This window comes from Polistes fuscatus, unplaced genomic scaffold (genome assembly GCF_010416935.1).
Source record: "Polistes fuscatus isolate 324 unplaced genomic scaffold, CU_Pfus_HIC Scaffold26, whole genome shotgun sequence".
Lineage (NCBI taxonomy): Eukaryota > Metazoa > Arthropoda > Insecta > Hymenoptera > Vespidae > Polistes > Polistes fuscatus.
Genome location: NW_025113103.1, coordinates 915080 through 927714, shown reverse-complemented (window position 1 = coordinate 927714; position 12635 = coordinate 915080). Strand labels below are relative to the sequence as shown.

Genomic DNA, 12635 nt, shown 5'->3' with positions numbered 1-12635 from the left:
ACGACACATGAACGTGTGTGTGTGTCGGTAGATATGTGGTTTACGAATCGTGAAAACACCGCATATCAATGGTTAATCGAAAAAATTCCCACTCACTTAGTTGCCAAGCTAAGGCAACATTGATCGGTAACAAATTTACCTTTTCGACCAAGGTCAGCAACGAACAAATCTACTATTACCTACAAGGGTCAGATTTTGAGATTTACTACAACTAGTTTTAAAAATAAATTTTAATTTTCAATAAAAATTGATATCTCGTGCAAAATCAATAACTGTATAATTATATTTATAAATTAATAAACCAATTAAAGTAGTTTTCGTACATTTGAAATATTTAATTTTATAAAATACATTGTATAGCGTCAACACAAGAATTTTGGTAATTCCTCATATCTTATTATTATAAAACAAAATAATAATAACTTTTTTAGAAAGAAATAATACGATGAAAGAAGAAGAAAAGTAAAGTACATGATTTTATGATTTCAAAAATAGTAATAAATTAAAATTTGTTTGTCACTATATTATTAACAAAAAATTAATATTCAATGAATAAACCATCATCTTCAAAATCTTCATCGTCAGAATAATCTGGAATATTCATATCTAATATTTCAGGAAAATTATCATAAATGTCTTCGCCGTCATTTATTATTAGGCCATGATATAACATATTAAAGCACGGAGATTCCGGATTACGGTAGTGCAAATATGGTTCTTGTGGATTTAATTTTATTCCACACAACCAACAGAAGTACGTGTGGCATTTATAACAAGTCATTTTATTACAACCGTCGGATTTCTAAAATATAATTATTATGTAATATAATATTAAAAAGAAAAATCATTCATATACAAATATATAATCATAATGTAAATACTGACCTCAATAGCAGCACAACAACGAGGACAATTTTGACTATTTACTTTGATCCAATTCTCTGACATAGTATTTTCAACTAATATTTGAAGTTGTTTTTTACCATATCTCTTTTCCATTTGAAGTTTTTCATCGTCTGAGGCAGCTTGATAATCGTTAACTAATTGTTGCTTTTCAGCTGTTAAATAATATTTTTATTATTTTATATAATAATTTATAATAATTCACATAATAATAAGCAATTTTATATATATATTTGCTATAATGATATTTTAGTAATTATTATATATAATTACGTATATACTTACTTGAAGCCACTTTACATGGTTCTATACCATGATAAACCATTTTACAATAAACACAGAATGCATATTGACAAACAGGACAGTTTGCCATTTCTTCATTAAGATCACGACTGACTGGATATTGACAATGACGTCTTGGACAGTAAACTATGTCTGTCATAGTATCTAACGTAACGCTTAATAATATAGAGTCATATTTAGCAAACATTTCTGGACTAACCAAATCTTTAATCTAAATAAACAAATATAATTATTAATAATTTATATATAAAAAGAAGAAAAAGAAAAAGAACTATTTTATACTTTTTTTATATGCAGAGTGTCACAGTCTTATTTATATACATATATGTATATATATATAAAAATATATATATGTAAAAATATATATATAATAAAACACGTACTTGTCCAGGTGTTGCTTCAGAAGTACATTTTTGTTCGGGACAAGAAATATTTTGTACATCCCCGTCTTTAATTTTGACTTCTACGTAACCACTGATGCAAGTTTTACAAAATATATGAGAACATGGTAAAAATTTAAAACAATGTTCTCCTAACTTATCTGTAAAACAAATTTTACAAGTAAACAAACTTTTATTGAATTCAATATGATTACGTTTCTCGTTATAATCTATTAAAACTTGAATTGGATTCTTTCCGAAGGGACAATCAGAGAAAGCTCTCTTATCTATTTTTCTATTTTCTATCCCTTTATAACGTTGTCTCTGAAATTCTTTTTTACTACTTTTACCACTTTTACTGCTGCAACTACTTCTACTGCTGTTATTCGTATCTTTAGCAACAGTTTCTTTCGCTTCGTTCTCTTCTACATGCTTCGATAAACTTGATTCTTCTACGTGTCTTTCAATATTCTGCGCTTTTTCCAAAGCTATTTTATAAGACGTATAAACAGAGTCCATGCTAATAGATTGTTTTATATTTAAAAATTGTAAAGTTTCGTGCTGTAAAAATCCAACCCATACAAACAATATTTCCAGGCCTTTATTTTCTTCCCATAAACTATCTAACTTCTTGCACAACTTAGCGAGTGGTGTATGGCATAACCAAATCGCAGACAACGAAAACATTGGCGGTGAAGCGGAAGGATAATCTTCTGGTAAAGTAACGTATAACGACAACGGTGGTAAATGTGATATTTTTACTTTCTCTATTGATTTTTCTGGATATCTAGTATCTTTATATGTAAAATAATATTCTTCTGGAAGTGTTATAAATATCTTGAAATTACACTGATAAAGTTTATCATCATTGGAATAAGAAAATTCTTCCTTATTGTAGATGCTTTCTAAAGCAGTAATTTCATCTTTCTGTTTTTCATTATCCATTGAAAATCGAGTATTTTTAAATGTTTCTTTTTATTTGTCTTTTAACTTTTCCTCTTTTCTATTTCTATGATATATTTTATTTTCTTCTTTGGTAAATAAATGATTTAAATACCTGTCAAGGTTAAATTATGAAATCAATGTAATAAATCGATTCTTTGTTAAAATCAATTTTTATAATGCGTCATTTTATAATTACCATCAATGTTGTAATACAATTTCCAACCTCAAATTAACACTTATCAAATAAAATATCTACTTTTGATACTATATTAACTTCGTAAAATTGAACACTCTCGAATACTATCGAGCTATGAATCACGAATTGAACTATAGTCGAGTAAGAAAGGCTTCTTGATTTAAAATATGAATTTAATTTATATTCAAATTTTGTTTTTAAATATAATGTAAAGAAAAAAAAAAGGAGAAAACAATTCTTCTGTCCTAATCTTCAAGACACCACTGATAAAATCAACAACGCATCAACGTATCAACGTATTATTTCTGACATTATTTTTTTTTTTTCAAATTTTCAAGAAGCGGGAAAATTCTAACTTAAGACCAACTTTAAGCGTAAACAATTATTTTTATCGCGATATGCATTTTATATATAATTTATCTTTTTTTTGATATTATTCGTCTTCCCGAGTGAAATTATATTTATGTTTATATATTTTCTGTTCATTCTGTATTCATATTTGAACACGCTTTTCTTTTAACGTTCATTTAATGAACAAGTTCCAGTTATGTACACGTGATTACGATGGTCTTGTTATACAATAGTGAAACGATTTGTTTACAATAAAATCATGTTGATTTAATTAATTGATAAAATAATATTATTTCAACATACATTTATTTGATATCCTCGGTTGGTTATCAATTTTCATTTCACCTAACTTCGTACATGTGTCAACGGAGATAAGCGCGATATTTTATTTTCATTTATTTTTCTACATACAAAGTTTTTTATTTCCTTTTTAATTAGTGTCTAATGAATTCTGAAAGTGAAATGTGGCAATTAATTCTTCCGTTATCGATCAATGTTATTATGTCAATCGGTGCATACTTTTTTACCATTAATTTAATTCCTAGATTAAAAGATCTCTTCATTAAAGCTAACCTCTATGGAATTGATATGAATAAGAGGAACAGTCTGAAAGTGTAAGTTATAAACGATATTTATAAAACAAATGAACATTTCTTAGTTGATATTACCTTCATTAACTTCATTCTTACAGTCCGGAAGCATTAGGAGTTGTTACAGGATGTATATTTCTTATAATAATGTTCTTATTTATTCCTGTACCGTTCACAGATTATATTTTCAAAAATGAACATTTTCCACATAACGAGGTAAATTTACATACTTATATGATTTTCAATAAATATTAACTGGCATAGAAAGAAACAATAAATATATACAGTGTTTTAAGATATGTGTACATCACTTCAGGGGTAGTTTTAGTACGCTAAAATAAAAACAACTATCCCTGAAATTATGCCCGCATATTTGGAAACACCCTCTATATGTTGTAGAGAAAAATTCTAAATTTTAGTATCGGAATGAAGTTAATAACTTATAAACTTACATTACAGTTTGTTGAATTTTTGGCAGCTCTACTTTCTATTTGTTGTATGCTGCTTTTGGGTTTTGCCGATGATGTTTTGGATCTTCGTTGGCGACACAAATTATTATTACCTACTATTGCTACTTTGCCACTTTTAATGGTCTATTACGTAAACTTTAATTCGACATTGATTATAGTGCCAAAACCTTTAAGATTTTGGCTTGGATTTTCAGTAGATTTATGGATATTCTATTACGTTTATATGGGAATGTTAGCAGTATTTTGTACAAATGCTATTAACATATTGGCTGGTATAAATGGTTTGGAAGTTGGACAGAGTTTGATAATCGCTATCAGTATAGTAATATTCAATATTGTAGAGCTATCAGGAGACTTGTGGAAAGCTCATAGATTTTCATTGTATTTTATATTTCCATACATAGCCACTTCTCTTGCGCTATTTAAATATAATTGGTAAGTCTAACATAAGATATTATAAATGATAAAGAAATATTTAAATGAATATTTATAGTCTATAAGGCAAAGGAGATTTTTAAATTAAAAGTAGAATTATATAGGCCATTCATTTCTTTATAAGTTATATATGTATAAATCATTTAACATTCATATTTTAATCAACATAGTACTTTAGTATATAAATTCAGTATATAATATCATACAATATATGCTGAGTAATGAGTATGAAGTAATATCACAGTCAGAGTATGACCAGTGTCTCAATAGTAGTCTAACTTAGCGTAAAAATTTTCTATCAGCCAGTCATATTTCCATGTGTTATTGAGTACAGTTTCAGGAGCAAAATACAGATCATGAGATTTTGAGACCCTTAGGAGATTAGTTTTACCATCTATCCATAACCCACTTCCTATAAGATCTTCTATAAAAGGAACATCGATCCTTTTCTCAATTTTTGGCATTTTGTTAGACTTGTTCGTATTACGAAGAAGGTTTATTATAATATTGGCTGGAGCTTGACATAGATAACAATACCATCCTCCGTAATGATTTAAATCTCCAATTACTAATCCAAGAACATCTCTTTCGCTCGTTTCTTCCAATAATTGTTGTTGCAGAATTATAGAATTTGACTTATAAGCTTCATGCATTAATCCGATAGTACATGCGTTAAGAGTTATTGTTGTTTTAAGCGGATGTTGCCAATAAAATCCATAGATCAACCATCTTAACCTGAAGCCTATGGGCTGAGGCCATCCGTCGTATACTTTAAGGAACATCAGTGCTCTAGAATTTAATATTTGCTCTGGCTCAGTCATTACATAAATATCATCATCTCTTAAATTCTGCACGGCAGTCTTTACTTTCTCCCATATGTACTTAGATAGTACTCTCGATGGTTTGCGAGATTTTGTTGCTGCATTAATATATAAAATCTTTTTTTGTTCCCGCTGCAACAATCCTTTAGATAACTTATGATGAAAATTATCTTCCGCACCATTAAAATCACAAATTACAAAAAGATCAACTACATCGTATAGTTCTTCTACAATAACTTCTGCAATTGCCGAATTATATTCATTTAGGTAAAAAGTATGAATTATGCGTCTAGCTATTTTACGATGTTTCAATTTAATATTTTGCTTAGATGCCATGATTGCTCTCCACACCACTTCAGGTTGTCCACAGTCTGTCCCATGCCAACCTTGATTACAAATACATTTTTCAGAGATTTCATTAATCCCCATTTTACGATCATCGACTCCATGCTTCCAGCATGTAGTATGATTGTATATTCGAAATAATTTAAAAGTTCTGATATCATTTAGGTATGTCTCACCGCTGATTGTCTGATATTTTGGAAGTCTTTTGTGTATTGTTCGTTCTGTATGATGACCCTACAATTAGATAATAAATGTCGCAGTTTATAAAATATTTTTTAATAGTCAAAATGTTTATAGAATAATATAAATTTTTTTTTATACCTGAGTTTCTTCAAAGTTAACAAAACTGACAGAGCTACGCGTACTGGCAACAACTATTTCAGATGGTGGAGTTGTTACAACATAAACCATAACAATAAGAACTTGTAAAACCAACAACGTATAAAGTAACGCCAGCTTCCCATCTAGGCGGGTCTGCATGGCACTATTCTCCGCTTAAAAAAACTTCAGTTTTTCATTTTACGTTTTTCTATACGTATCTTTCTTGAAGCAAGACATTTCTTCTACCTAATCAAATAATCAATATAATCTGAAAATAGAATGTCTACGTTTATAAAAAATTTACATATATTATTTTTTTTTTTATTAATATACATTTTTTAAATATATATATATATATATACATATATACATATATATATAGGATAATTAATTAATGATCCAAGTAATCGATTTAAAAAATATAATAGAAACACTATGACGATATAATATATTACGATAAAAGAGTTAAATCCCTAATGCATAATTTGATATAAACTTACAATGCAACGTGACGAGGATCCAATGCCCCCTCGACGTGACGTTCTAGTCGTGACGTCACTGTTCTCCGACGTGCCATTTAATTTTGAATGGCTCCTTATGACTAGAAGACAGTAGCGTCCTCGCTGACTAAAAACGCGTGTTGTTCTATTCGATTTCCAGTATTCCGCAGATAGGTAGATCGTTCTTCGTTCGATAGTAAAGCATATTTTTTGAAGTTCCCAGAAGAACCTTGGTATTACTCCGATGATTGCTTCTTTTAGTCTGAGTCTCTTCTCTCAGAGACTTACCTGAAATCGTCTTAAATGTCGTATCCAAACCACGCCCGAATGGGCGACTATACTCGTGCCTCATCGTTCATTCGCCAAATTTCTCGGCAAGCGTGATCGTGACTATTCGTAAGGCGCACGCGTCTTGCTTTTGCCATTAGATCGTCGATCACAAAACGTAGAATGTAGAATGTAGAATGTACGAACTATATATCTTATGTTAGTCTCCTTCTTTGACTAGCATTTTATAGTTTTTCTTTTTTCCTTTAACTATTACCATATATATTTCTTATTTATAGCTATATAAAACTATAATATGTAATATTAAAATGTTCTTATTGCATTTTTAAGGTACCCATCTAAAGTATTTGTAGGAGATACATTTTGCTATCTGTCTGGAATGACATTTGCAGTTGTTGGTATTATTGGACATTTCAGTAAAACTACTTTATTATTTTTTATCCCACAAATCATTAACTTTTTATATAGTGTACCACAACTGTTTCATTTTGTACCATGCCCTAGACACAGACTTCCAAAGTAAGTTTCTTTCTTTTTGTTTTTTTTTTACAAATAATAACATGCTGAATTAGGATCGTAAAAAAAGGGAAAGAAAAGAAAAAAAAAATCAATTTTATATCTTTCTGCAGGTATAACAAAGATACAGATAAATTGGAAACCAGTGTCACAGTATTCAAATATTCTGATCTGAATCCTTTAGGTATGTTGCATCGATAGATTTGCTTTTGTATATATGCCTTTTGTATCTATATAGATCATGAGATAAATTATTTTTTTTAAATAGGTAAACTTTTCATGTGGGTCTTTAGAACCGCAAAAATTGTCCAATGGCAAAAGAGTGACGAAGACACTGTGACATGTAATAACTTAACTCTAATCAATTTTTTATTAATTAATATTGGACCAACAAGGGAACCTAAGCTAACATTAATTTTAATGTTATTACAGGTATTGTGTTTTTAACGAAATGTTATACCAACTATATATATATATATAGATTTTTGCTTTTTCTTTATATGCAATTATGTACATTTTATATATGAATCTTTTAGGTTTGTTGTAGCTGTTTAGCATTTGTTATACGTTACCCATTTGCTTCAATATTTTATGATATCTGAAGTACAGAAGAAACGATAAATATAGACGATAATCTGTGTAGTAGGTGTTACATTCTTCTTTGTATATAAAGGATTTGTAGTAATATGTCTACTACTGTGATTTTTACATTAAATGATATATAGATTACTAAGCAAATTATAAATGAATACATATGAAAGGCATATACTTTAAAATGCTTAGAAATACAATTTCTAAGTAAGACTGTGAAATATGTATATATCCTAAAATAACATTCATATTTATCTCTCATAAGTTCCTTAGTAAGAGGTAATTGAAGGGATAAAGAAATAAATGACATAATTTTATTATAAGCTTATATAAGTCATTAAGTCTGTTGTATAAATCGTGTATAACTTGTTTAAAAACTTTCTGTAATCTTATGTACAAGATAATAAAAAAAATTTATTTCAATTCACGATTAGAGCTTATTATATCTGCTTAATATATATTATTTACTTCGTATTCCCTTTTGTTTGTTTTAATTTATGATAAAAAAAAAAACAAAATCAATAAACAATATAAATCAAATATATCGGAAAAATGTTACACTTTTAAAAGAATGCAAAATATATAGCCTTTCATAAATACTTGATACAAAAAATGAAGATAATCATGTTATCTGTACTAATATTTTTTTAAATGGAACACTCTGTATATATACATATATTAAACAGATGAAAATAAACACAATACAGTTGAAATAAAGATTTTTTAAAAGTGCTATTATTTGTATCAAGTCTGTTTGATAATGTTTCAGTACTAATAAATGTTTTCAATGGATGGAATATAATATATTAAATCATCAAGTATAAAACGTCCGATTACTTTCAGTTCGAAATCGGATATTTCATATTGACTTAATGATATTATCATTCATAGTAAACTTAACTGTTAATTAAATGCTATAGAGTATAATAAAAAATGAGATCATTCTAGAAATGATCTCTGAAAAAATATAAAGTCAATAAATTATAATATGGCAATTTTAACAACATAATCAAATTGATTAATAATGAATATTGAAATCAAATAGCAACGTATATAAAAAATATCGAACAATCATAGTGTACATACATTACAAGAAAGTTTTGCCAATAATAAATATATATATTAAAATTTCAATATTTTGTTGGTATTAATTAATCAAAATCATATATATGTATGTATAATATATATAATATATTTTATATATATAAAATATATATAAACAAATAAGTAAAAAAAATTATATATATTATATATAAATATATATATATGTAAATTTATACTATAGCTTCATACAGGAACGTATTTTTTTTGCAGTTGCTCGAGCAAAGAATTAATACATTTTTAAATTTTATTTTATACATTATACCTATTTCAATTTTCATGACATAGAAACGTAAAAGATTTTATGACATATTTAGGAAATTTTTAAGATCTGGATCTAATCCTAATCTGTCTCTTATGATAATCTGCGCTTTTGCTCCATCCCTTAAACTGAAAATATGTGTGAGTTCCATTGATGTGCGACCTAGTGCTATAGCTTTATCAAACAGTTCTATTGCTTCTTTTAAATTTCCTCTATAAAATATGATATAAGTATTATTATAAAAGTCATAATAAACAATTCAATGATGTAAATACACATATAGAATATATTAAGAATTATTAATTTAATATATTCATATTAAAAATTTGACGTACCTTTGTACTTCTATCGTTCCTAAAGTTTCATATCCAAATTTACACTTGTCATCAAGTTTCAATGCTTCGTTTATGTATTCGACAGCTTTATTAATGTCATTATTCCATTGTAAATGCATTAATCCTCTATGCACATATGTAGTGGCATTATTTGGATCTTTTTCAATTGCTTTAGCAAAATATTTATCTGCTGAAGCATAATCCATTGTTTCTGACAACACCTATATTATATAATGGTATATATATATATACGAATTTAAAATATTACATTATAATAATAATGTACAATGGTATGCGGTAATCTACTGTAATATAAAATAAATATAGAATATTTAATATACCTCAGCATATAATGTATAGCATTCAGGACAGTCAGGAAATTTGTCAATTATTTTTTTAAAATTTTCTAAACAAACTTCTACCATTTGTACATTCCTCTTGTTCATGGCATAACGATAATCCGTATAACATTTTTGTATATTTGCTAATCCAAAATCAGGATTTAAATCAACAGCTTTTTGAAAATCTTCTTTTGCTTCATCCATTTTGTCCATAAGCAAATCTACCTAATATTCATATAATACCAAATGTAATTATTCGTATTAAAATATATCATTTATATAATCTAAAACACATGTATTATATTACCTGTCCTCTATGATGATAGATATCACTACAATTTGGATCAAGATTAACAGCTAAATCAAAATCAATGAAGCCTTTGTCTGGATTTTCAAGTTGCATATATAAGCTTGCTCTTTGAATTAAAGCATTAATTTTTATTTCTGTACATGCATTAGGTGAATTTATAATTGTTTCAAAATCTTCTAATGCTGCTTCATGTTTCCCTAAGAGTAAATAAAATGTTGCTCTTAGAAGTAACGTTTCCATTTCCCATGGTAAGTCTTCTGACTGTTTGTTATTAATTTCATCTGTACAAAGTGATATTATGTTGTCATAATCTTGATCATTTAATGCTTTTACAATTTTCTTAAAGCCTCTGCAGTATTAAAGAAAATACAAACGTTATAAATTTACATAATGTTACGATTGTTAGATATAAATTAAAATCATTGTGACAAATACTTACGCAGAGAGATTATCACGGCACGAGATTTTATTTATAAGAAAAACTTGACCATTATTAAACGAATTGATGTATTTTTTGATAAAATGCTTGCTTGGCATTATTAACTTTTTATTTGCCCAATGTTCTTGAGCACGTTGCTTACCTATAAAAATGAAGTTCAGCTTTGACTAGAAAGTTTTCAAAATTAGATTCCAATGGAAAAAAATTTACCCAGTTGTTTTAGAACTCTATCTGCTATTGTTAAGGCAGATGGATTGGTAAATCGTTGCAAGAAACACGCAGTAGTAACATCTTCTAAGGCATGTTCTAAATCATTGATATATTCTAAAGCTCGTGCTCTACGTAAAAATGCTTTAACATATTTTGGATTTAATTCTAATGCTTTCGTACAATCTGCTTTTACTGCACTATATTTTTTCTGTAACATAATATTTAATGTTTATATATACATATATATATGTGTATCTAATATCAGTTATAATAGTGATCACTTATAAGATTAGAAAGACAATTTGTACCAAATGTTCGTAAGCTGCAGCTCTGTTTTGATAATATATAGCCAATTCTTCTTTATTATCTTTTGGACAAGCATCAATGGCATTATTATATAAGGTTATAGCTTCGTCATATTTTCCCATTTTAAAGTGAACATTGCCTTCGTCCTTAAATTTTTTTGCTTTTTCTAAGGGAGTCTAAAATAAATGAACTTTTAGTATAAGTAAATGGAAATATTCATTTGTAACTCATTAATATTATCATTAAAGAAATGATTTTTAATTCATAAAGTAAATGAATAAGTATATTCGAAATTGATTGATACTAATTAAATTAAAAGTATATGCTCTAGCGTGTCATGAATTAATCTGTCATGAACTATTGAACTATGAGACATGTTTCTTTGAACTACAGATAAATATATCATATGTTTTATTAGAATATACACGATCAATGAAATTTGTAATTATATTTCTAACCTCAATTTTTGATGTGTCCTCGGGTTTAGAGTTGCAATCTCCATCGATCGAAATTTGCTTATCGTTCTTATTATTAGTGCCATTTTCTCGCAAGCCATATTTAGATTTACCACGCTCTGGTTTCGAGCATGGCTTTTTATTATTTTTATAATACATGTAACCAAGTCCCAAAGCTACCGGAGCTCCTACCGCTAAAGCGAGTTGCCATTTTGGTAAGGCACTGCTGGTTACACTACTCACACTATTTGCTGCTGACATACTTTATTATCAAGAATAATTTAATTATTTTTCCAAAATAATTCGTATTTCTGTATTTTTTCTTTATTGACCCTTCTTCCTTTCTCTTTTTTTTTTCTCTTTCACCGATGCCCACACCGATACGCTGCTGGAGAGCGTTTGAATAACCAGAGTTTTGCGATCATGCGGAATAATTGTATTCGTATAATAGATGAAAAAAGAAATCTTTTATTCTAGTTCATTCCAGTTTTAATTTTAATTAGTTTTAATACAGAAGAACTTACATCGCCTTTACAACTACGTTTCACCCTACAATTAATCACAATCGTCTGTACTGTGAACTACTTCACCTCCTTGAGTATACGATTTCCAACTTTATGACTTATACACTGTTTAGTTCTTTATCTCACCATATCGAGAAGTTGTCGCTATTATCTATTCTCATAGACTACATATTATCCTTGTACTCTTGTATTACTTATGTTTTCTTATTTGTTCCAAAGTTATATAAGATAATTTTATTGTTTCATTTATCTTATATTCTTTTATCTATTTTTTATTTTTATTATCCTAAGATTTACGCGTGTATATACATATAATAATTTTGTAATGAAACATAATGATGGATAATTCTAATGATAATTAGTTTTTTTTAGATAATATATTATTTTATTTATTATT

The 12635-nt window shown here is 27.7% G+C and overlaps 4 protein-coding genes across 5 annotated transcripts; 1 reads left to right on the top strand and 3 right to left on the bottom strand.

The window, feature by feature from the left end:
* Positions 1–508: 508 nt before the first annotated feature.
* On the bottom strand, positions 509–3123 carry LOC122518729 (E3 ubiquitin-protein ligase RNF14-like). Its single transcript, XM_043637785.1, has 5 exons — positions 2728–3123; positions 1590–2643; positions 1189–1417; positions 886–1058; positions 509–802 (listed from the first exon to the last, which is right to left on the bottom strand). Exons 2-5 carry the CDS (start codon positions 2529–2531, stop codon positions 539–541), a joined length of 1608 nt encoding a protein of 535 aa, XP_043493720.1. The 5' UTR covers positions 2532–2643; positions 2728–3123; the 3' UTR covers positions 509–538.
* Positions 3124–3223: 100 nt separating this feature from the next.
* Positions 3224–8382, top strand: LOC122518731 (UDP-N-acetylglucosamine--dolichyl-phosphate N-acetylglucosaminephosphotransferase). Its single transcript, XM_043637788.1, has 7 exons — positions 3224–3692; positions 3770–3884; positions 4128–4573; positions 7179–7367; positions 7478–7548; positions 7633–7796; positions 7901–8382. The coding sequence occupies exons 1-7, from the start codon at positions 3523–3525 to the stop codon at positions 7964–7966; spliced, it is 1221 nt and encodes a 406-aa protein (XP_043493723.1). The 5' UTR covers positions 3224–3522; the 3' UTR covers positions 7967–8382.
* LOC122518730 (beta-1,4-mannosyl-glycoprotein 4-beta-N-acetylglucosaminyltransferase) lies at positions 4707–7045 on the bottom strand. Of its 2 annotated transcripts, XM_043637787.1 has the most exons (4): positions 6561–7045; positions 6061–6328; positions 5916–5973; positions 4707–5780 (listed from the first exon to the last, which is right to left on the bottom strand). In XM_043637787.1, the coding sequence occupies exons 2-4, from the start codon at positions 6217–6219 to the stop codon at positions 4837–4839; spliced, it is 1161 nt and encodes a 386-aa protein (XP_043493722.1). In that variant the 5' UTR covers positions 6220–6328; positions 6561–7045; the 3' UTR covers positions 4707–4836. The 2 variants fall into 2 exon arrangements, with proteins under 2 accessions (XP_043493722.1, XP_043493721.1); XM_043637786.1 differs by having other exon boundaries at positions 4707–5973.
* Positions 8383–9289: 907 nt separating the features above from the next.
* On the bottom strand, positions 9290–12376 carry LOC122518703 (mitochondrial import receptor subunit TOM70). The gene is made up of 8 exons (XM_043637749.1): positions 11718–12376; positions 11262–11435; positions 10954–11161; positions 10744–10885; positions 10302–10653; positions 9995–10219; positions 9654–9874; positions 9290–9530 (listed from the first exon to the last, which is right to left on the bottom strand). The coding sequence occupies exons 1-8, from the start codon at positions 11973–11975 to the stop codon at positions 9359–9361; spliced, it is 1752 nt and encodes a 583-aa protein (XP_043493684.1). The 5' UTR covers positions 11976–12376; the 3' UTR covers positions 9290–9358.
* Between the last annotated feature and the right edge of the window lie 259 nt (positions 12377–12635).